General features: G+C 42.9%; 3 protein-coding genes across 5 annotated transcripts; all 3 read left to right on the plus strand.

Annotated features, from left to right (window-relative positions):
* Positions 1-6,389: 6,389 nt before the first annotated feature.
* Positions 6,390-9,893, plus strand: s1pr5b (sphingosine-1-phosphate receptor 5b). 2 transcript variants are annotated; one of them, XM_057337982.1, is made up of 2 exons: positions 6,390-6,816; positions 7,274-9,893. In XM_057337982.1, the coding sequence occupies exon 2, from the start codon at positions 7,465-7,467 to the stop codon at positions 8,608-8,610; it is 1,146 nt and encodes a 381-aa protein (XP_057193965.1). In that variant the 5' UTR covers positions 6,390-6,816; positions 7,274-7,464; the 3' UTR covers positions 8,611-9,893. The 2 variants fall into 2 exon arrangements, with proteins under 2 accessions (XP_057193965.1, XP_057193966.1); XM_057337983.1 differs by having other exon boundaries at positions 6,390-6,813.
* Positions 9,894-11,486: 1,593 nt separating this feature from the next.
* keap1b (kelch-like ECH-associated protein 1b) lies at positions 11,487-19,962 on the plus strand. Its single transcript, XM_057337981.1, has 8 exons — positions 11,487-11,664; positions 12,528-12,685; positions 12,972-13,408; positions 13,654-13,899; positions 15,438-16,114; positions 16,381-16,586; positions 17,781-17,957; positions 19,184-19,962. The coding sequence occupies exons 3-8, from the start codon at positions 13,097-13,099 to the stop codon at positions 19,345-19,347; spliced, it is 1,782 nt and encodes a 593-aa protein (XP_057193964.1). The 5' UTR covers positions 11,487-11,664; positions 12,528-12,685; positions 12,972-13,096; the 3' UTR covers positions 19,348-19,962.
* Positions 19,963-20,638: 676 nt separating this feature from the next.
* si:zfos-323e3.4 (volume-regulated anion channel subunit LRRC8E) lies at positions 20,639-25,075 on the plus strand. 2 transcript variants are annotated; one of them, XM_057338209.1, is made up of 3 exons: positions 20,639-20,872; positions 21,202-21,350; positions 22,357-25,075. In XM_057338209.1, the coding sequence occupies exons 2-3, from the start codon at positions 21,210-21,212 to the stop codon at positions 24,628-24,630; spliced, it is 2,415 nt and encodes an 804-aa protein (XP_057194192.1). In that variant the 5' UTR covers positions 20,639-20,872; positions 21,202-21,209; the 3' UTR covers positions 24,631-25,075. The 2 variants fall into 2 exon arrangements, with proteins under 2 accessions (XP_057194192.1, XP_057194193.1); XM_057338210.1 differs by having other exon boundaries at positions 20,639-20,770.
* Positions 25,076-25,702: the final 627 nt, after the last annotated feature.

Here is a 25,702-nt window from a genome sequence, read left to right on the forward strand (position 1 = left end):
TTTTGTACGTGTAAGAACTCGAGCTGCCGCGTTTTGGACCAATTGGAGTTTTTGTAATAAGCCTGCAGGGCAACCACCTAACAGTGCATTACAGTAATCTAGTCTTGATGTCATGAATGCATGAATTAACTTCTCTGCATCTGAGATTGACAGCATATGACGTAGTTTAGATATATTCTTAAAATGGAAAAACGCAATTTTACAGGTGTTGGCGACGTGGCTCTCAAATGACAGATTACTATCGAATAGAACGCCAAGATTCTTTGCTGACGACGAGGGTTTTATGGAACATCCGTCAATAGTTAAACAGTATTCTTGGTTGTTACTTATAGCAGTTTTCGGTCCAATAAGTAACACTTCCGTTTTGTCCGAGTTCAGTAATAAAAAGTTGTTACTCATCCAGTTTTTTATATCGACTATGCATTCCATTATTCGATGGAACTGCTGTGTTTCATGAGGCTTCGAGGAAATATAAAGTTGAGTATCATCAGCATAACAGTGAAAGCTAACTCCGTGTCGCTTTATTATATCTCCTAGAGGTAGCATGTATAATGCGAAGAGCAGAGGCCCTAAGACTGAGCCCTGTGGTACACCGTACTGGACTTGCGATTTGCGTGACACCTCATTGTTTATTGCTACAAATTGAAAACGGTCGGATAAATAAGATTTAAACCATTTCAAAGCTATTCCCTTAATGCCGACATAATTTTCGAGTCTATGTAGGAGTGTGCTGTGGTCAATGGTATCGAATGCAGCACTAAGGTCTAGCAGCACCAATAACGAGATACAACCTCGGTCAGACGCCAATAGCAGATCATTTGTAACTCTGATCAAAGCAGTCTCTGTACTGTGACATGCTCTAAATCCAGACTGGAATTCTTCATTGATGTCATTCCTTTGGAGGAAGGAGCATAATTGAGTTGAAACTACTTTTTCCAGAACTTTAGATATGAAAGGTAGATTCGATATAGGCCTGTAGTTCCTTAGTTCTCTAGGGTCGAGTTGGGGTTTTTTGACAAGGGGCCTTATAACAGCCACCTTATATGCTTTAGGCACATGTCCTAATGTCAGAGATGAGTTAATAATACCAAGAAGAGGATCTATAATTTCTGGGAGCATCTCTTTCAGTAGATTTGTAGGTATAGGGTCTAGTATGCATGTTGTTGATTTAGATGATCTAATAATTTTAGACAGCTCATCTTGATCTACGGTATAAAATAATTGCATTTTCTCCTTAAGGGCGCTGTAGTTAGTTTGTTCAGCGGGTTTCACTTCTGATTGCATTGTTATAATTTTTTCTCTAATATCTTGGATTTTATATGTGAAGTAGTTCATAAATTCATCACTGCTATGCTGATATACAGGATCAGAAGTCACTGACGATTTATTTTTTGTTAATTTAGCCACTGTGTTAAATAAAAACCTAGGGTTGTGCTGGTTTTCTTTTATTAGTGATGAAAAGTAGGCGGATCTAGACGTTTTTAGGGCTTTCCTGTATTTTCGAATACTATCCTTCCATGCTGTACGAAATACCTCTAATTTAGTTTTCTTAAAGTTGCGCTCCATTTTTCGGGCCGCTTTCTTTAGAGCTTGAGTGTGTTCATTATACCACGGTGTGGGGCTGCCATTTTTAATCTTCTTTAAACGTAGAGGAGCAACTGTGTCTAGCGTTACCGAGAAGGTGGAATTAAAATTTTCAGTGGTAATGTCAAGATCTTCAACGTTATTTCTCATGGTAGCAATTTGAGACAATTCGGGCAGATTATCGAGAAGCGCATCTTTGGTAGTTGAAGTTATTGTTCTACCATATTTGTAACAATGAGTTTTATTTGCAGCCGTAGGCCAGGGAAGCAAACATAATACCAGAGTATAGGGTTAGAGTGATGGTCAATATACAGTTTGGAATGTCCCCATAACAACCCAACGTGTGTGTGTGTGTGTGTGTGTGTGTGTGTGTGTGTGTGTGTGTGTGTGTGAACGTTGCCCAAAACAGTTTACAACCATTTTAACATGATAGCAAACCCTTGAAAACCATACACACACACACAGATTGATCATCCTCAGGGGAAACATGATGAGTGACAGGAGGCTGATGGACCAGTGGGGGGATCTGGACATTCTTTCAGTGAGAGTGATTCAGGACACCAGTGCAAGAGGACAACAAATGATGTTTTATTAACAAAGTTCGGGAGGAGCATGTGCAGATAACGAACCCGGCTGGCTTTCCATGACCAATTCCACAAATCATCCTTTCAGCTCAGGAGAAGACCCCTACAAATAGACAAGACGCCTTACCCTTTTCGCAGCATCCCTCCTCCACCCCAAGTCCTCACCATCATCCCGTTTTTACCGCAGTATAACGGGGGGAACGACCCGAGTCTGCACACATACCAAGCTCGGAGCCTCTCCCCGGACAAGGGACGGGCGCTCTGAGTTCGGAGCCTTCTCCTCGGGACAGCACGGCAAAAACACATACTATCCGTCCTCATTATCTGCGAGGCGAAAACAGTTCGAATTGAGTTTTTTTTACTGGAAAATAAAGGAAATAAAACATTTAACATTGTGATGATGATTGGAGCCATGCAGAAGCTCAAAGCCTTCAGATGAACACATGAGCACTTCTCCACATTTACTGCACTGTTCCTCTGCTTCACTCTGTGGGACTGATCATAATGTCACTTCTGTTTGGTACGACAGGACTGGGTTTTTACATTTGTAAATCATTCAAGTAAATGTAAATTCCTTCTGTGAAACCCAATATAAGTTGTGCGGCTAAATAAAATCTGTTTTTCACAAAGATCTCATTCTTTCACTTTAGCAAATGTTTTTCATCTGTTGGCGAACATTTGGGCACACACTCCCAGCAGCTTTAAACGGTTGAGGAATAAAGATTAAACACAGAGATTTACATCAGGAGCTTCTGATCACAGGCAACAGCTCACACATGTATCACCCACAAATGCTACACAAGAACAACCCACACACACATCATGACACGCACACACACACACACAAATCAAGTGTATGGACTTGATTTTTCCATAGAGCATTGTCCGTATGTCCGTGTATTTTGTGCGTTCTGTTAGGAAGTGGAGTTCCATCTCAATTGTGTTGAGATCACAGTCTCACATGTTTGTCTGTGTCTGCCTGTCTCTTGAACACAAAACCACGGAGACATTTCTCAAAATATCTTATTTTGTGTTCCACTGAAGAAAGACTCACATACAGATTTACAACCACACGATGAGAATAAATGAGTGTGTGTGTGTGTGAGGGAAACGGCTGCTCTGTGAGTGTTATCAGGGTCCGTGAGGATCTGTTCAGCAGCAGTTTAACGGTCCGTGTGCGGTGAGAGACACACGCCGTATCTGTGTGTGTCACAATTACGGACTGTCACTCTATGAGATGAAATATAGTGACGCTTTCCTGTTTAAGGCAACACGAACTCACACACACACACACTTATGTTCTTTTTACAGCTTATTATCATCATCACCAAAAGTTCAACATCAGTTACCGACCTATACAAGCGAGCAGATCCACACGGTCCAGACCTCTGATGCTGATTTTGTGGAGTGAGAAAGATTTTAAGGAGAATAAAAGCATTGTGCGCTTTACAGTAAACTTTAATCAGTCAGAGACATGTCTCATGAGTTCATCACTGCAGATCAGAGAAGATGTGAACTTCAAAACCCATTCCTCAAGATGATGAAGACAAACAACAAAACCATACACAGCTAATAACATGTTTTTGTGTTTTTGTTGTGTTGTTTTCATACAGAGGGCAGAAGGTTTGTTTAGTCTCAAGAAGCATGAAACAACCCAAACAGACAGAGAGAGAGATTTTTATTTTTGTATGTATCAAAACAATAAATGCATAAAGTTCAACTTACCATTAATAAAATGAATAACATTAAATCCACATAATATCAAAAGCCAGCTCTTAGCTTATAACACTTAAACGCCACAGTAATTCTTGACTTAACAAAAGCTTTCAATAAAGGTATGACCTCTTCTCCATTCTCTGATCTGATTTTGCAAGTTTAGCTCGTCCTAACAGTTGCCATTTAACCCTCTGCTTTTGGTTATACCCTGACCCAGAATAAAAACATCCTTTGTAAACTTCACCACACAATTCCCACACAACAAGTATAAAAAAACTGACCAAACTGAACTGAACACTAAAAAGCAATGAAAAATAGTTTCTCTAGCACCACGAAAGATCTTCAACAGTTGGATTAATGACTGAAGCAAAAGCATTGACAACTATACAGCCCCATGTAACATTCTCCATTGTAAATCAGCAGATCTTTGTCAATAGTGGTTCATATAGCCCTCCAGAGTGGAACATTTTCTGAGAGATGATACCAAGAGTTGTCTTTGAAAATACTGATTTGCTTGCAAGCAGGATCAACTCAAAACAGAGTGACAATCATCAGTCTGCAGAGAGATTTGCATCCCATCTTTATACCCCTACTGCTCTTTTCTCCACCAATCATCAGTCTCATTTGACATGTTCCCATGCTATGTTTCATTCTTATCCACAGCTCCAAGGCCGTGCACATCTTCCCTTCTCAATAACACAAGATATCACTCATTCTAGAAGAATTTGTGCTACCGAAACCTCACATAGCAGCTGTACATAAGACATATTGACTATAAGCAAACAAATTAAAGTTGTACCTGCAAAAACAAGAAAAATGTGAAAACAAAGAAGACAGACACACCCACATACAAAACACTCCACACACACAATATGCACACGTACTAACACACAGACACACACACACGGACGGACGCACACACACACGTACACAGACAAGTACGCGCACACACAAAGACACGCACGCACACACACACACACACATGCACACACACACACACACACACACACACACACACACAGTGAGAGCACACATTTAAGATAAAGGAGAGAGAAGAACAGGTCAAATATAACAGACTATAAATTCCTATATGCAATATTAATTAAGTACAACTTTTAAATTCTAAAGCAGCCCCCCGGCCAGGCAAAAGAACAGTATGCAAACGGTGGCGAGGAACCCAAAACTCTAATGGAGAAAAAAACCCTCAGGAGAACCCAGGCCCAACCAGGGGATTCCAGTTCCCCTCTGGCAAAAGCTGCTGCCTCTGCACAAGCTCCAGAGAGCTTGCACAACAAGGCTAAATAAAATAAATAAACTTACTAATAAGGTAAATTACAGTTTAAGATTATCATTAATAATCTAATAGCATTTAAATTTTGTGATGAAGACATGTCAGGTGACCGCGTCCTTCTTTCTCCTCATACGCTCCTAAGCTCTGGAACTCTCTACCGGCAGACATCAGGGAGGCAAATTCTCTTGCGATTTTTAAATCTCTTCTTAAAACATTTTATTTTAGGATTGCTTTTACTTGATTATATTATTTGTTTTCGTTGTTGTTGTGTTGTTTTACAAAGTTTTTTTACAAATTGTGTTTTACCTGATGTGATGTCTACTGTGAAGCGCTTTGAGAAAGCAACTTTTAATTGCGCTACACAAAATAAATGTATTATTATTATTATTTTTGTCATTCAACAACCTTGAAGTTGGGATTTTTTAGCAAGAAAACTTGTCATCACACAGGTGCTCTTCTCTCGATTTTCACACACATGATCATTAATTAGGACATCTGAAATAGCGTGCTTTTTGGTTGACACATAGACATGTCTAATTTTAACTTAGCAGGTTGGTTTGTTCTACTTACATCTCACATTTTACTCTTCCCCACTGTCATCATCAATTTCGACTGCCTGCCCTATACAGTACATGTCATTTTCAGTCATCACTTCCATTCTGATCATCTGCATAGAAACACTTGAATAAACTAATCGCTGCATCATCCCTGAAGAGCACTGAATGCGACGTGGTGCACACCTCAGAACCAGAAGTATCACAATCATTACAGGGATCAAAGTGTTCACAAGCCAATATTCCCAACCTCCCCAAGAATTACTCAACCAGTTCAACCAGGAGTTACCCATCTCTTTAGCTCATGTGAGAAAGACTGTAATATATAGTTAATGTAGTGCGAGTGCTATGACAAACTCCTGTGCACTTCACAGCACACTGGAAAAAGACACAAGAGAGAAGTGTTGTACATTGTTCACATCTGTGTTGTTTGGTATATGTGGAGAATTATTTTATGTTTGTGTGCTACGCAAAAACAAAATTTAGAAGAGTTAAAATAGTTTTTAATGACGTGTTTGCTTTTGCAAGATGGTGTGACATTTTGCAGTTTGGTGGTATTGTGTGTAGGGTTTTGAGAAATGGAGCCATAGTTTCAAAAATTGTGTGTAAGCAATTTGAAAAACTGGTAATACACAGTACTATACTGTAGATGTGGTGAAGTGTTTGAACTGTAACGCACGTCTGGTTAACTTAATCCATAAAGCAAACACGTATGTCATGTTTATTTGACATCAAACTTTCAGTTGAAGCTTCTGCGGTCTCTCACGTCTGATATCTGTGATAATCTTGCTGGCACGTTCATGACACGTCAGATGGGTTTCTTATGAGATGCGCAGGTGTGTGAACAGAGCGTCAGGAACAGTTACAGGACTCCCTGAGGCACAACACTGTCTTGTTCACCTCAGCTCACAAAACCACATCATCTAAAACAACACAAAACTCACTAAACTATCCGAGCCACAGAGAGAGAGGGGGCGTGTGTGAGGCAGTGTTCTCTGTAAAGTGAGTGGTTTCCAGCAGCTCTGTGGTAGTTTCATGTTGAGTCGGGTTCAGTTCTTCCACTGACGCTACAGCAGATCTGCAGGTGGTAAGACATTTAAATGGTTTCTCTTCGCTGTATTTCATTTGAATCAGCTCACGCATAATGACAAGATCTTTATATATACGATCTGACTCATGTATTATTTCAATATAAATCAAGAGCAGTGGAGGATCTTTTAACTTGATAACAGCACTTTATGACAAGACTCTTCTGTTTTGACTTTATTTGGTGAACTTGAGTGAAATGTAAGACGATAGAGCTGAAGCAGAAGCTTTTCAGAGCAGCAGATTAAGAAGTATGATTTGTTTCATTTTACTGAACATCACGAAAGTGAAGCAGACCACCGGTCATGAAGTTATTCAGATGTTTTCCTGTTAGTCAAAGTGAAAAGGTTGTCGGACCACGCAATTGAAATCAGGAACCACACGCCGCAGCCAGCTGATGTTCCACTCGCTTTATTGAGAAACCCATGATGGTGTTTTTGTGCTGCTCTGTTTTTAAGGGTTTTAAGACTCGACGGATGGAGACAAACGACACAGCTTTGCTCAAATTCACCGCCACCTGGAAGCATCTGCTCTAGTTTCCTCAGATATCTACAAGACATGAGCAGCTTCCCTACCGTTCCCAACCGTCCTGAACTATGACGTGCCGGCGATCATAGCGTCAAGAAAAAGCATTGACAGGAAGAAAACCATGGAGGCATTTAACGCTTCTACCTCCAGCAAGGCGGCATCCTACCAGAGCAACTCAGTTCTCCAGCTTCACTATAACTACACGGGCAAACTGGATGAGGACCGATACATGGACGGACTCAAACCGGGAAACATTTGCTTTCTCTTCATCTGCCTCCTCATCGTGGTGGAGAACTGCGTCGTTCTCGTGGCCATCTGGAGAAACAAGAAGTTCCACATGCCCATGTACTATCTGCTGGGGAACCTGACGCTGTCAGACCTGCTGGCCGGATTCACCTACATGCTGAACATCGTGCTGTCGGGCCGAAACACGCTGACGCTGACGCCGTTGCTCTGGTTCCTGCGGGAGGGGGGCGTGTTCTTCACGCTGGCGGCATCCGTCATCAGCCTGCTGGCCATCGCCGTGGAGCGCTACGCCACCATACTCAACATGAAGACTCACCGGCGCACCAAGTGCAACCGCATTTTGGCTCTGATTGTGGCGAGCTGGGCTCTGTCGCTGTTGCTCGGCGTCCTGCCCGTCTTGGGCTGGAACTGTCTGAGATGCTTGAGCTGGTGCTCGACCGTGCTGCCGCTCTATGCCAAAAGCTACATCTTCTTCTGCGTGTTCATGTTCATGACGGTTCTGTTGGCCATCGTCCTTCTTTACGGACGGATCTTTCACTTCGTGAAGTCCAACACGCAGAATCCGGCCCGCAACCAGCACAAAGGCTTCTCGCGGCGCTCGCAGAAGTACATGGTGTTGTTGAAGACGGTCACGGTCGTGGTGGGCGTCTTCATACTGTGCTGGATGCCTCTTTTTGTGCTCCTGCTGCTGGACTTCGTGTGTCCCGTCAAGTCGTGTCCCGTTCTCTTCAAGGCCGATTATTTCCTGGGCGTGGCCATGATTAATTCGCTGATTAACCCTGTGATTTACACGCTGACCAGCAGAGACATGCGGAGGGCCATAGTGAAGCTGCTCTTCCAGCGCTGTCTGATGACCAGAGAGGGGCGCATGAGGAAGATCGCTGCCGCCTTCCCGCAGTGCAGCTTCACCAAGATGGAAGCGAACCCCCGCGGGATGGAGACATCCATTTCATCGGGCAACGCCACCACCGTACACGTTAAACCCATCTACCCAAAGCTCAGAGTGTCAGTCGTATCCTGAACGTTTTATATTTCCTTTCACACGTGACTGTCATGCGGCCTGAAGGAGAAACTCTTCTCACACCATGACATGAGAGCACGTCATCTGGGGGAAGATCGAGAGACACCTTGTGATGTCCGAATTGGGACTGTAGCTTTAAAGGCCCAAGATTCGGTCATCATTTATTTCCCTCATGTGGCTGGAAACCTGTATGTGACTCTATCTTTAGTGGAACACAAAAGAAGATATTTTAAGAAATATATATGTATATAAAATAATATCTGAAATACCTCCTTTGTGTTCTGCAGCAGACAGAAGGTTGTGAAAGTTTGAATGTGTTCATCTGTGTCATGTCATTATAAAGACCCTCAGTGGTGTTTAAGTGCTGAATTGTGAATATATTACATTTACACACACACAAACATGCACACACACACACACACACACGCACGCACACACTCACACACACACACACACACACACACACTATCAGCTCATCAGACAGTATCAGTTTGAAGCTGCAGCGATCTAGACATGAGTGCAGCCGGCATCAGTAGATCAGACGGGCCGGTTATCTGATGTGTGTCGACTCGTGACTGTAAAATATATAAAAACCCTTCACAGATAAAAGTGCAAGAAGAAAACCACTAGAAATGTTTCACTTTGCAACAAGAAACAATTCATGTGATTGAATGTCGATGCTTATTTACAGTAACACAAAAACACTTTGCACTTTGTGTTTGCATGTTGTTTTCACTGAGAAACATTTCTAATGCTTGATGTTTAATAAATTATGCTATTTGCTTTTATATTAAATATATTTTTAATAACTGAGATCATGTGTATCCTGCGCACACACCACACAAACAAGCTGTTTCTCACAGTCATGTTAACAAACAATAATAAAAATCACTGCGCTCAACTTTTTCAGAAAATATGTGCGCAGTCGCTGTCTCTTTTCAATTCAAATCAATTCAAAATAATTGTATTTATTTTGCGCGTTTCACAATTTTAATTGTTGCACAGCAGCTTTACACATATCATAATAAAAAACAATAATCATTAATAATGATAATAGTAGTACTTGAGGGATAAAAAATAAAGACAGTATGTGGTTTTACGTAAGATACATGGTATTATTGAACTTTTGTCTCTATGCAATGATGAAACTAAACTGAAATAAATGCTGTGCTGGATTGTCACAAATTGTAAATTATTCAATTGAAGTATATTATTTAATTTAGGGATATTATTATTTTTAAATATTATTAGCAGGACTGGAATCCTTCTTAACAAATTATACTTTCTATTTTGGAACAGAGCAATCATTGTTTGTTGATCATTTATGTGTTCATATAGTTGTGTAAAAGTGGTCCAGCATTGTGAGAAGTTTTGTGGTAACTGCAGTGGATGACACATGGTGACGGTGTTATATGTAGGTTGGGTGTGGGCAGAGATCTGTGGCGTCTGCAGAGGGTTCTGCTCTACTTGCACACTAACATGGAAACACAAATCAGCTCAGCACCCCTGTATTTACCATAAACACACACAGATGCACAACACACAGAGACATACACACGTAACCACAAGCTGCACTCACAAACACATGAATAGAAGACGGACACGCGTGCATCTCTCTCTCTCACACACACACACACACACACACGCACAGCACGCACGCACACACACACACACACACACACACACACACGGCAGGTTTGTTTGAGTATACTAGTGAGGACATTACATAGACTTCCATTGATTTTATATCAGGCTTATGATATATTCTATCCCCTATCCCTAACCCTGACCCTTAACCTAATAATCACACAAACATGTGCACTCTATTACATTTAAAGAAAAACACTATTTGAGCAAATTATGAGCCTTTTTATTTAGTGAGGACCAGTAAAATGTCCTCACAAGTGGGTTCACACGTATTTCACTGTGGTACTGAGGACATTTGGCCCTCGCAAATATAGCTAAACCTGTACACACACACAGTCATGTGTCAGAACTGAAGCTGAAATCTTCCACAGAAAAGTGATAACATCAAGATGTACTGTTACTGTAACTACTGCAGATCGCCCTCTTACATAAACATCTCAACACATCTCCAGCTCACAGTTGATTTGCCACAACAGTTGAATCATGAGTAATGAATAATCACAGTTTATGAAGATGTGATAAACGAAGCGTTTAGTACTGAAAACAGACCCTTACGAAGATTGACCATGGTTTTACTACCATTAAAACCAAAAAAACATGGGTACTGTAGTAAAACAATGGTTATCACTAAATAACCATGATTTGAAAACCATGTTTTTGTAAAAACCATAGTAAACGATGGTAACTGTAGTAAAATTATGGTTTTGCCCCAAGTAATCAATGCACCAAAAAGACATGGTTACTACACTTGTACCAAAAAAAAAACATGGTTCATTTTCGTAAAGGGACGTTTGGCTGTCGGGTTCAATCTCCAGATGTCTGTATACAGAAAACGTAAAACAACTAACAGAAAAGAAGCAACTTCATGTATTCACAGTACACTTTTTAACTCATTTTACAGATACAGATATGTTTTGACGTAACAAGACTAAAACGCACAGCATATCTCGGCGGGTCACGTGATCAGCGAGCTGTCGGTCTGTTGCTGACGGATATGAAGCGGTTTATTGACTGTAGCGACATCTTGTGTTCGCATTCTGTAATGATTGTTATAAATATAGACATACAGATTGTTGGACATTATAATGTATTGTATATTATAAAAATGTTGACGTCATGTTTTATACGAGCGCGTGACGTCAGGCATACACAACACCTTCAGCGCGCTATGTCTGATCTTTTCACCGGATTTTTTTTACATTGTATCTTTTATTGATTGATGTGTCATCTGCTGTGGTGTGTGCGCGTGCTTGGAGGTCCGGGGCGCGCGTGTCTCCACTGTGCTTAGTCACGCTGAGTTTCTGCTTTTACAAACACAAACACACACACACGCACACGCACACACACACACACAGAGAAATACACATGCGTGCGCGCGTTCTCGCTCTAAACAGCCGCCGATGACCTGTAAGTGGATTTTATTATAAATATGTATGTATTATGTCATTAATTATACGTGACACTTGATGTGTTTTTGAACATGTTTAAATGGTTTTAGTGATCTGTGTATGCTAAAATCAGTGAAGATTATATATTTGTTCTTTACATATGTCCACCAGATCATTATAAACTTAATGAATCTTTTAAGCAATATTGGGTGATCTGAGTAAACTGGGTAATAACAGGAAGCATTGTCGGGTAGTCTTGATTAAATTATACTGTATGTATATAACGTCATATGTTGTCTAGTGTGTTTGAAAGTTTTGATCATTTTTGATCACCGTCGCTTCGCTCTGAACAGAAATAAAGGTTGTAAACGCTTCGGTCGCTCGTGTTGCGGTGTGACCGGCGTAGAGCTGCAGCGGACCGGGGACAGTCCAAACTCCAGCCCGGGGATCTCAGGCCTCTCGGTGTTTACGACTGAATAGTATTTTAGACTTTTAGATACTAAATAATTTGTTTTAACGACTGTGGTGATTTAAGACAACATGTGCCAAATGATTAGTAAAGATTTGAGAGTTCAGGCAGTTGTGTATGTGTGTGGTTGAAGATGTTGTACAGGTTTTGAAAAAAGTGTTGTTTGTTTTACTCTTGATTCATGTTTGGCTGTGTACTGAAGACATTGCGTGTTTCACAAAAGTAATGACAGACAGACCTTAACACACAATAGATTGACCGTCAGTCATATGTATCACTTCTGCTGGTGTGTATAATTGACATTCATACTGAATCAGCTGTTTTTTTATTGTCCTTCATGAGAAGAAACAAGTTTGTGTTGTTCTATATCTGCCCAGATGTTCAAATCTTTTTTAATTGTGTTTATTTGTCAGGACACAGAGGAACTTTCAAAAGACTGCCACTGGGTTTCACTGGTCATGCTGAAGTCTGACATCTGTCAGTCATTCACAAGTCACATCACAGGGGTGACATGTTTTGTATGTGGATTTCTTCGTAGTTGAATGTGACGTCGTCCAGGAAACTTTCTGAGGTAAAACATCACATGTTCTAGATGGTTTTCATTCTCTTGAGCAGAAGGTGTAAGTATGTGAGCGAAAGACTGGTTGGATTCGTTCTTGATGTCCGCTGCATGTCATTCTCATAAACTCTGGTGACAGTGAACCACTGAAACAAGTTCTCCTATCAAGTCAAACAATTATCATGGGAGAAACATCATGGAGCCAAAGCTACAGGACACTGTGATTGTCGTCTGCTGTCAGCATGAGCGTGAGCTGTCGCCTGTGAGCGTCACCTGTCTGACCCGCATGTCTCTCTAGGGCTGACGGTCCACACCGAAGACTGCGCTCAACTCCAGGCATCTTCCCTCTGTCGGCCCGACTGTCGTTTGCGTTTGTTTGCGCTGGCGAGCGAGGATGCGCACGCTGGACCGCAGCCGGTGAGGATGTACGCGGCGTCCGGTATGACAGAATGCAAGGCGGAGGTCACTCCGTCGGCACGAAACGGGCACCGTGTGTTCAGCTACACCCTGGAGAGCCACACGGCGGCCGCCTTCAACATCATGAACGAACTCCGCTTGGAGCGCCAGCTGTGCGACGTCACGCTGAGGCTGAAATACAACGATCTGGAGGCTGTTGACTTTGTAGCGCATAAGGTTGTGTTGGCCTCGTCATCGCCGGTGTTTCGCGCCATGTTCACCAACGGCTTGAAGGAGTGCGGCACTGAGGTGGTGCCCATTGAGGGGATTCACCCAAAGGTAACTTATGCACACTGCCTGTCAAAATCTTACATTGCATTTGCTTGACTTCCCCTGTCCAGAGTGTAAACATCAAGTTCATGTTCTGTCATTCAGAGGACTGAAAGAGAATTTTTTTTGCTGATAAGACGAGCAGATAATCAGTGGATCTAAATGAACATTTATTGTACATCACGTGCGTCACATCAAAACCCATAAAAACGTGTCACATCACTAGTGTTCATGAATGTGATGGCTGTTTTCAGGTAATGGGACGGCTTATCGAGTTTGCGTACACGGCGAGCATCTCGGTTGGAGAGAAGTGTGTGATTCACGTCATGAACGGTGCTGTCATGTATCAGATCGACAGTGTGGTCAAAGCCTGCTGCGATTTCCTCGTACAGCAGCTCGACCCGAGTAACGCCATCGGCATCGCCAGCTTCGCTGAACAGATCGGCTGCACAGAGCTCCATCAGAAGGCCAGAGAATACATCTACATGAACTTCAGTCAGGTGAGCAACACGCACGCTAGAGGTCTGCATGGGCTTTAAACAAAAGCCCGAACCCGACCCGTACCCGAGATTGTTTAACCCGACCAAACCCGAAGTGCGTTTAACAGCAAGCTTTGTTGAAATGTGCTGCATTTTATGATTGCTTGCGATGCTAATTAAACAAATAGCTACATGTAGGCAAACACAGTTTCATCAAGGCACGGCGGCCCCCTCAGCAGTGAACACACAAGAAAAAATAAGAAATAGCACAGACTTACCAATAACGAAGCTTTGCTGTGGGTGAACGGGTGTAAAAGTCAAAAATCATTTTTGAATAGACTGTTGGTTTAAGCGCCGTCCTCCTCTGATTAAAAGTTAGTCCAGCGGCACTGAAGTTCCTCTGGCTGCGGCTGCTAACGTCACCTGCAGGGATGCTGAGGAAGGACACTACGGGCCGGTCTTGACAGTAATGACACGATCATCATTCTTCCAGAGTGCAGCTTTCCCTGCATCATTTGGAACTGTAATACGTTTTCCATCGCTAATCTTTTGCTTTATCGCACTCATCTTACATCACCTGCTGTGTCGTGACGACGAGGACAAGAGCGGGAGCACGTGCGCAGAACAGTTTATGCGAAAAGTGTGTGTTTTCTTTCGTTTTTTTGTGGTCACAACGCAGCAAACACGCAAATACACGCCACGGCACGCAAACTTTTTTGTTTATATTCTAATGTTATATATTTTTTTAGTTACAAACCCGACCCGAACCCGAGGCTATTCATTAAACATTAACCCGAAGCCCGCGAGTTTTTCGGGCCCCGTCGGGCTCGGGTCGGGTTGCAGACCTCTAACGCACGCACGCAGGCTGGAGATATTGTATGAAAATTCACTGACATTTGTTTCTTTTATAGGAGTTAACTTTAAACTAAAAAATCTCACTGCATTTGCAGACGAATGAAGACCATGTTATGTTAGTCAGGTAGATTTCGACTGTATGGAGGATGAGAATTGACTGAAGTAAATTCATGCATAAATAAATACTTGTGTCAAAGATATCAACTTTGTACCATTTGTGTAATACCACACTTATGCCTGTATTTCTACATTCATTTATGAGTTTCTGTGACTGGATGGTAATAAAGTAGGCGGTCCTTGTAAATGCAGGATAGGTTGTTTGCACATGATGTCACATCCCTGCGTTTCTGAAGTGCAGATGGAGGGCAGGAAGCGATTTTCTACATTGGAATTCACAAACTCAGAACGTCTGTGTTTTGCATCGTTTATGTTTGCTCAAATCAATCAAACCATGAAACCACAAGTCAGGGATGTAGCGAAAGCTGTTGTTCATAAGGAGGGAAATGCAAATATTGACTGGAAAACGCAGGAAAAAGTAAACCTGGAAATATAGTTGGAATGAAATATTAACAGTGCTGCTCAGAGCTATGCTTTAAACTGTATTTATACATGGGTCTTGTTTTATTGACGCACACACACAGTGTTGTAATGTGTGTATGGTGGTCATATAGAAGGATAAATAGTGACATCTGTCTGTCTGTCAGGTGGCCACACAGGAGGAGTTCTTCAACCTGACTCACTGTCAGCTGGTGACGTTGATCAGCCGCGACGAGCTGAACGTGCGCTGCGAGTCAGAGGTGTTTCACGCGTGCGTGGCGTGGGTTCAGTACGACCGCGAGAACCGCCGGCCGTATGTTCAGGCTTTGCTGCAGGCCGTCCGGTGCCACTCGCTGACACCGCATTTCCTGCAGCGCCAGCTGGAACATTTTGAGTGGGACGCTCAGAGTAAAGATTACCTATCGCAGATCTTCCAGGACCTTACACTGCACAAACCCACCAAAGTCATTCCGTGCCGAACGCCCAAAGTGCCGCAGCTCATCTACACGGCCGGCGGCTATTTCCGTCAGTCGCTTAGCTACCTGGAGGCGTTTAACCCCTGCACGGGCGCTTGGCTGCGGCTGGCGGATCTGCAGATGCCTCGCAGCGGTCTGGCGGCGTGCGTCATCAGCGGTCTGCTGTACGCGGTGGGCGGACGTAATAACGCTCCGGACGGGAACATGGACTCCAACGCGCTGGACTGTTACAATCCCATGAACAACTGCTGGCTGCCCTGCGCTCCCATGAGCGTCCCACGCAACCGCATCGGCGTGGGCGTCATCGACGGCATGATCTATGCGGCGGGCGGGTCACACGGATGTGTCCATCATAACAGCATGGAGAGGTGAGTGGAGGTCACTTCCTTTGTCCGATTGTGTGACAGCAACAGAGTCTCATCTCCAATAACATCACAGAGAAAACATTTCGTCAAGAAGTGTTATTGTGTTCGAGGAGGAACAGAAACCTGCTATAAATAGACACTGAAATTACAATTAGACACTTCCCTGTGTGTGTCACGTCCCACAGATTAAAGACTGAGTTTGTTTGCTTGTATGTGTTCGTGTCGGTCAGAATGTAACGTTTTCTTTGTGGTTGCCGTATGTGTTTCAGGTATGACCCAGAGAGAGACTCCTGGCAGCTTGTGTCAACCATGTTGACGCGGCGTATCGGAGTGGGCGTGGCCGTAATTAATCGTCTGCTATATGCAGTGGGTGGTTTCGATGGGACTCACCGGCTGAGCTCGGCCGAATGCTACAATCCCGACAGAGACGAATGGAGAGGCGTAGCGTCCATGAATACGGTCCGCAGCGGAGCAGGTCAGAGGTTTCTGATGTCTCAGAACAGACTTCACACAAATGAATTTACTCACCGTCATGTTATCCCATATTTATATATGATATATACAGTTGTGCTCAAATTGATTCACACCCTTGGTAAATTGGATCAAGGAAGGCTGAAAATAGATCTACAATCTAATCCTTTTGTTTAAAACTTTTTGCATCCTTCTTCTCTTTTCACCAAGATAACAGCTCTGAGGCTTGTGATGAGTTTAGAGAACATCTGACAAGAGATCAGAGACAATTACTTTATTCGGAATCACCCCGACCCTTCAGATTTCCAGCTTCATGTTGGCGCTTCTCCTCTTCAGTTCTCTCCGCTCATGTTCTATAGGGTTTAGATCAGGAAAGAGAACGCTAACGCTAAAAGATAACACTCGTGACAAAGGTGAAATAAACCGCTCTAATCAAATCAAATATGGCAGTACACCATGGCTGCGTGGGAAATGGCATACTGTGACAGTACGTACTGAATTTAAATAAGTAGCCACCTATTGGCCGTTAAAACATTTGGGACACACTGCGTCTGCCATGTTTTATGGTCATGTGACCCGTATGCTCTTTGACCTATGACGTACTAACAACAACCTACATGTGAGCATCTATAAAAACGTCATTTAGTCACGAGAAATTCATTTATTGGCACTTACAATAAAAACGGACGTCCGCCGTAGTTTTCTGCTATATTTATTTGATTTACTTTTGAAATTTGACCGTTGCTCATCTCCCGTGGCATCATGGGATAGAGAAGTTTCCATCCGATCCACACTCACCAATCTCGGCGGAAGTAGTAGACCATCCGGGTATTTCTCGCCGACTGTTTTTTGCATACTCGATTTCGGACGCAGCCCATGACTTTAACGTGCAATAACCGGTATCAATTAAAGTTATTGACATGCGCCATAATTGCTTTAAGAGTTTGTCTTGTGATAATCACATTTGTGTTTCTCAGCAGAAGGTCGAGTGGGTTTGTTATTTTTATTTCTGTTAGAGGAGGAAAAAGTTAAACATCAGTGAGCAGATGTTGATCATTAATCCACAGCCACTTTTCACTCTTTGTTTTATTTTACAGCAGGAAGTTACTGAACAAAGAAATCTGTTCTTTTGTTCATTTACTCATTTAAAACCTGCAACATTCAGCTGCGGTGAGTCATGTGATCTGTTTGTGTTCAGGTGTGTGCGCTCTGGGGAACTACATATACGTGATGGGCGGGTACGACGGGACGAATCAGCTGAACACAGTGGAGCGATATGACGTGGAAACAGACAGCTGGAGTTTCACAGCATCCATGAGACACAGACGCAGTGCTCTCGGCGTGACCACACACCACCAGCGCATTTATGTGCTCGGTACAAACTCGCATGCAAACACAACATAAACCTCTCACCTCTCAGGACTAGTCTGAATGTACGGATCATTTAACCCTTTAAAACCTGAAACAAAAGTAGGTGAATGAATGAAGCATGTATACATCGCTTCTCTATGTACACCTGTACACCCAGATCGCTTTACAATCATACCCACGAACCAGTGTTTAGCATCCAATTGGATGATGCGACGGGAGCCACAGCACATTGGCGCCAGTGCGCTCAACACACACCAGCTATAGGTGGAGAGAGACAGCCAATTCAGTAAGAAGGGAACTTTGGCCAGGACCCTGGATTTTTACTTCTGCGTCTGACCTACGAAGTAGGCAACTAGGTGTCAGTGTCCACAGGCGTGTTGCTTGTGTAACCAAGACAAGAGCCGAAGAAGAAGCGGTTGGTTGTGTAAGCCAGTGGTTCTCAAACGTTTTCGTTGTAAGGCCCCCTTTGTGTAGAGTGCATCGCTTTGCGGCCCCCCAAATAAAGACTTATAATCTTAAATGTAACATTTTTATTTAAACAAAAACATATTCGGTTATACAATGCTGAAACATCAATTCTTTTGTCTGGTGGTCTTATTTTTCTGATGTTCGATTGCATAAAATCTATGACCAATTTCTATATTTCATAAAATGCCACAAAATCTGTGGCTCCCCTGGATCCATCTCGGGGCCCCCAGTTTGAGAACTACTGGTGTAAACTGTCTGAAGCATTTAGCAGTGATAGCAGCAAGTAAACAGTCACGTTTGCAGCTTGAGTTGTTACATACAGAGGAACACATCATTTATTTAGATACAGCATATGCATTTCTGAACGAATTGATTAAACCTGACGCCATCACAGAGGTTTTTTTACCTGAAGGGAGGGGGTTCAAGCAGACCAATCACAGCGTTTGCGGTCCGCGTCGCATTACATGACATTTTTGGAGAGGTGCGCATCAGGCTACGGCGTAGAGTACGTGTCTCTGCATATGCTACGCCGTAGGTCCAGCCCAGCGCAGAAGAAAAAATCCACCTTAACGTAACGTGTGCATCGTGTTTCCTGAAGCAAATTGATTGCGCAAACGGTTGAAGAGTTGAGATAAAAGAAATACAGCTCAGTAAAACGTGTTTGACGTGACGACACATCTGGTTTTAAAGGTTTAAAACACTGAATAATAACAACTGCAAGAGACTCTTGTTCATTCATTCTGTCTGTCTGTCTGTCTGTAGGTGGTTATGATGGTAACACTTTTCTGGACAGTGTGGAGTGTTTTGACCCAGAAACAGACACATGGACAGAGGTCACCAAAATGACGTCTGGTAGGAGCGGAGTCGGGGTGGCTGTTACTATGGAGCCGTGTCAAAAAGACCTCAGCCAGTGTCAGAAACACTAGTGCCTGTTTGTCTCTCTCTCAGCTAATGTCATTAGCGCACAACAGACGTGTTCTTCACTCACACACTCATGACAGCTCCTCAGAGGTTCTCTGTACATATATTCACATCTTTAATGTCTCGTGAGTTTGCCCGTGGATTCAGCGGAGGACATGCGAGAAGAGCCCTCTGAGGACCACACGCTCAAATTTAATGAAGTGCCACGATCCACCACATCAGTGATCTGACCCCCGAGCGCACCATGCCAGTATATCAGAATCAACACAACTTTATTCATTGAGAGTTTTAATACGGACAAAGTTTTGACTTCAGAATCGGCTTTCTCCGCGTGGCCAAGAAGACGTTTGCCTGAAGCCCCAAATGATTTTGTATTTGCTTTTTTAATATCAAGATTTAGATGACTTCTCAGACTGATGGTGAAGAGCTTGTGTAAGTTGTGCACAGATTTGAGATCAACCTCAGAGCTTTGGAGCCCACAAGAACATTTACACGCAACAGTTTTAGTAAAAGTGAATTCCAGGCTACAAATGCAGTTTAAGGCATTGATGATTTTTACAGCCTGAAAAGAATGTATTTGCACAACCAATTAAAGCTGCTTTTTCCCAGGGAGATTTCTACATTGGGTTTGTGTGGAGTCTTGTACATCATTTTCTTGTATTTATATTTCCCCCTTTGCTTCAGATCACTGTTAGCACCTCTCCATGCTGAACTGTTTTATTTAGTTTGGAAGGGATTCGTTATACATTGTAGTGTAAGTGTACATTGTCAATTGTACCCCAATGAACAACATGTACAAACATTATATATTAAAGCATATGTTTCAGTAGTTCCCGTGTGTCATCAGACGGAGTCGCCAAAACCAAACTATTCACAAACAATTTATGACGTTTATATTGACTTATACATTATACATATATCGATTTATACATTTATTTATATTGACTAAATGTTAATTCAGACGTCATTGCGCAACAGTTCCTCTTCACAACAAGTTTATAAAGCTTCATAGTAAAGCTTAACTGTTACCGAGCGTGTGTGCACGTGCGCGTGTAAAGTATACTAACACACACACACGGGGTAGTGTTCGCGCGCGCGCTGCACATTTCACATCAGACTTTAAATGTGGAAAATTAATTTTGAATATGAATTTGTTGTCGGGTTGGTTAATGATGTTTATGTGGCGGCTACAGTCTAATAATGGTTGCTCTTGACAGACTGTCTCTCATCTCTGACTCATTTTGTTCTCTTGCTGAAAGTTTTATTATGGGAGGCGCTTGTTCGGCCGCCCTCAAAGCCTGAAGTAAAAGTTCAGCTGAAACACTGAATTATATTCACTCAGGGCAAACTCTAATTCATTCACATTGACACGTGTGTGTTGAAGATGGAAAATCAACAAAACTGACGCTCATCGATCTGCCAGCGCACGTGCGTAACGTTATATCATTTCATTTAGATCTCTTTATGATTTTATCGTCCAAACGTCTGACAGCACAGAGTGAAACTGAACACGGATTACTGTCTCCTCAGGTAAGTTAGTGCTCGTGAAACGAATTCATCTTCATTGTGTCACATGTTCAGTTTCGGGTTTAAATATCAGTTGTGTTAGTGAATGTACATGACAAGAAGCGTTATAAGAACTGAATGCGAACACTGACTATCGTTTCATTTTTTTGTATAAATTTCTAGCAGCCTTTAGCTATTATTATGAAACTATTAGAAAGTGAATATTAGTAAGACCATTAAAGTGCTCACATTATAGTGCGACTTGGTTTGAACTGCTTTCTAGTGTCTGTCTTATTGGTCCAGTGTTTCCATGATTCCTTGAACAACCCGTCTTTCATTTCTGTGTGAATCAGGAGTGAATATGATTCCTGTGAATGAGTTTCGCAGCATCACATCAGATCAGAACCCACAGTTCAGAGTCCTGAAGCCCTGGTGGGATGTCCTGTCTGAGTATATGGCCATCGCAATGCTCATGATCGGAGTGTTCGGCTGTACGGTTCAGGTACTGATCCAAATAGACATCAGTTCCCTTTTACGTGTCTTTTGTTTTCTCAGGTAAACCAGGCGTTCTGATTCAAACCTTTGGGTAATTCCATAAAATCAGTGGTGAACATGGCCAAGATTCACTGGGGGACTCTACCTGGGGACATGTTTTATATTTTAAACCATAGATGCAGAAAATCCAGCTATATTTCCATACAAAATGTGCATAACGTTTGGAGACTTTAACGTGGCTAAAAGATGAAGAGTTTCTACATTTCACATTGTTTTGAGCATTACACCATTGTTCTGTTTTTGAGTTCATGAGAATGAAAGTGAATGTTTGGAACTCATTGTACTGCTTTAGTATTATATCACGTCAACCACCCTGGTAACTGTCTTTTTACCCGGCTGCCATCTGGCAAGCGCTTCCGTAGCCTGATGGCCAAAACAGAGAGACTTAAGAGAAGCCTTTCTCCCCAGGCCATCAGGCTCCTAAACTCCGTCTCTTAACATCATTTGACCTCACTCGTTGCTCTCTTAAGAACATTCAACATCCAATATAGTGACATTGCTGCTTGCACACAGCACTGACTGCTCTTTTTTTGTTACTGCTAAGTCACCACCTTGAGTTACTATCTGTTTGCACATTCTCTTGCAAATATTTACAGTTCACTTCTATCATAGACTATATTATACAGTACCTTTATCTTTATATTATTTATATTCTTCTTTTGTGTTTGTATTTTATAATAACTGCACTGTCTTTGTAGCTGACCTGACCTACATTTCACTGCTGGTTGTATATTCTCTAAATAACTGTGTATGTGACAAATAAAATCTTGAATCTATCTTTAAAAACTTGTTTACATGAACAAGCTCATCTGTGTTCTTTTCATTAGGCTTCTGTAGAGTCCTTTATTATTTCTTCACTTGTGCACCAATCTGTTGCTCTCAGACATATGCAGATGTTTAGTAGTTGTTGTTATAATATCCAGTGATGAAACTCGATGTTCATCTCTCCTCAGCTGACACAAGAAAAGATTTCCTGCCTGCCTGACCGAGTCACGGATCTTTCCAGAGGAGACGTGGACTGCAGTCACCTACGAGAGCAAAAGGACAATGAGAGTGTGTGGGATTTCGCCATCACCAAAACTCTGAGCCCAAACGTCATTGAGGTGTTCGGCAGAAAGAACGGCCTCGACATCCATCAGTACGAGTTCGTCAATCACTTCTGTTACGAGCGTTTCGTTCACTGGTATGGCAAGTACTTCCCTTACCTGGTGGTAATCCACAGCGTGATCTTCATGGTGGCCAGCAGTTTCTGGTTCAAGTTCCCAGGGACGTCGTCCAAGATCGAGCTGTTCGTAAACATACTGGGCAAATGCTTCGACTCGCCGTGGACCACGAGGGCCATCAGTGAAGTCTCCGAAGAAAGAAGGGAAGAGAGAATAGTGACGTGGAGAAAGAACACATTGACGAAATGTGCGGCAGATGACGACGACGATGCGGTTGCTCTGATCCAATCTTCTGTCAAGTCGGATGAGAAAACAGCAGAACTGAAGCCGGCTGGGTCACTGTTGGATAAAAAAGAGGGCGAGCAGGCCAAGGCCCTGTTCGAAAAGGTTAGGAAGTTTCGAACGCATGTGGAGGAGGCGGATCTTCTTTACTTCATGTACGTGCTACAGACCGTGCTGAAAGTCTTCAAATTTGTTCTCATCATTGTTTATAGTGTGATGTTGGTTCCCAACATCCAGGTCATTGTGATTTGCTCGGTGCCTCGGGATCTGACGGGGTTTGAGTCTTTCTGCTGCATCTATAATAAAGCACATCTGTTCTCCAAGTTAGCATATACCTATATATGCTTCGTGGGGGTGTATGGAACGTTGTGTATCTACTCGCTTTATTGGCTGTTTCATCGCCCGTTGAAAGAATACTCGTTCGAGGCGGTTCGCTTGGAGTCGGGAATCAATGACATCCCAGATGTTAAAAATGATTTTGCGTTTCTTCTTCACCTCAGCGACCAGTATGATGCCCTTTACTCCAAACGCTTCTCAGCCTTCCTCTCTGAGGTGAGCGAGAGCAGGCTGAGGCAGGTGAACCTGAATCACGAGTGGACGACGGAGAAACTCCGCACTCGTTTGTCACGCAACGCAAGCGAGCGAATGGAACTCCATGTGTTCATGCTGCCAGGATTACCGGACACCGTCTTTGAACTTGCGGAAGTAGAAGCACTTACACTGGAACTGATTGGCAACGTCACCATCCCCGGCAACGTGACACAGCTTACAGGCCTACAGGAGCTGTCGTGTATCCACACCGCCGCAAAACTCCAGCTAGCCGCCCTCAATCACCTGCGCGAGAACCTGAAAGTGCTGCGTCTAACCTTTGATAGTCAAGACCAAGTGCCATTGTGGATGTACACCCTACAGAACCTGGAAGAGCTTCACCTGAGTGGCCCCTTAAACAGCGAGCTCTCTCGCGCTCCGACCTTGGACACTTTGCGCGAGCTCAAAAATCTTCGCGTGCTGACATTCCGTAGTCGTCTGAGCAAGATTCCTCCCAGTGTCGTAGACGTTTCCAGCCAGCTGTTGCGGCTGTGTGTCCAGAATGAGGGAACCAGGCTTCAGGTTGTCAGTAGTCTAAAGAAGTTGGTTAACCTTGCTGCTCTGGAGCTGACGAACTGTATGCTGGAGCGAATCCCCAGCGCGGTGTTCAGCCTTGCCCACCTCCAAGAACTGGACCTTAGAGAGAACAGGCTCGCCACCGTAGAAGAAATCCTGAGTCTGCAGCACTGTCGCCGTCTGACTGCTCTCAGACTCTGGTACAACCACATTTCTTACATCCCTGAGCACATCAGCAAACTAGTCACGCTGGAGACGCTGGATTTCAGCTGGAATAAGATCCGCCGACTTCCCCCTCGCCTCTGCTATTGCACCAGACTCCGACATCTGGACCTTTCACACAACCAGCTGATGTCCCTGCCATCAGAGATCAGCGTCCTGCAGTCTCTGCAGCATCTGTCTGTCGCCTTTAACGCCCTCGAGTTTCTCCCGGAAGAGCTCTTCTCCTGTAAGAGGCTGAAGGTTCTAGCGCTGGGGAATAACAGCATTTCTGCCCTGTCTCCACGGGTTGGGAATCTCGCTCAGCTGGTGAGGTTGGAGCTGAAGGGCAACAGGATGGAGTCTTTGCCCGCTGAGATCGCTGACTGTGCCTCACTGAAACTCACTGCTCTTATTGTGGAGGAAAGTCTGATCGACCTTCTGCCTCCTGATGTGAAAGACAAAATGAAAAGCCGATAATCCCAATTCTTTTGCATCGCAACTAAAGCTAGGCAAATGAAAAACGCTTATTTATATATGGATGTCTTTGAAATAACTCAAAGCTTCTCTAGATGAGCGACAATGAAAATTGACTGATGTACATGCCAGTCAACTTCATTACCGTGTGTAAGTAATAAAAGAGTGGGTGTACTGAAGTCTTACTCGACTGACTGGATTGACCAGATCAATGTCAGAAATGAATTATCTCTCAGAATCTGCCCTGCGTCACAGGGTATCAGATATAACCAAATCATCAACTTTACTGTAAAGCTGCTTTGAAACAATCTGTAGTGTATAAAGTGATATATGAATAAAACTGACTTGATTTGTCTCGACAGTGTGAAACAAAAACAAAACATCAGCTGTGTGTTCTGTATATTTCATAATCACCCCCCATGACTGTCTTGATATGTATTTATTGCTGTACAACAATGAAAAATTGTGAAAAGCCCTTTATAGTCACAAATTCAGTGACAAACAACCAATGTTAATTAATAGCTCAATATAAATGTGACTTTTATTACATATATTGTCCTTGTGCAGATTACAGGTCCAATGAAATGCAGCTGTCATCTAACCAGAAGTGCATATGGGCTTATTAAGCCTGACGTCACGCACCACCATATATGGAAGGTCATATACTGTTTCAAGAAACGTCAAAGAACAAAAAATGCTAAAATACACTCATGGAGAGCTGTAAAACTGACGAGAAAAGGCGATCCTAACCTTTATCTTCATAACAAAATCCCACATGGCCAGTCAGCGATTTATTATTCATAATTTATTCAAACATTGATGTCGGATATGCCGTGAGCCTGGTGACTAGTGTATACTTTAGTTAATACATTTCGCTTAAATATGCAATATGAGTAAACAGTGCTCATAAACAGTTTAAGCTGTAGCCCCGCTTGAAATGAATATGCTTATAATGATAAGGCTTGGACCCGGAAACGGTATTCCTCACGTCATCACTTAACAAGAGAACACATTTACATTTACGCATTTATCCAAAGCGACTTACATTGCATTATAATATACATTGTTTCTTAGT

Source organism: Triplophysa rosa, linkage group LG7 (assembly GCF_024868665.1).
Source record: "Triplophysa rosa linkage group LG7, Trosa_1v2, whole genome shotgun sequence".
NCBI classification, from domain to species: Eukaryota; Metazoa; Chordata; class Actinopteri; order Cypriniformes; family Nemacheilidae; genus Triplophysa; species Triplophysa rosa.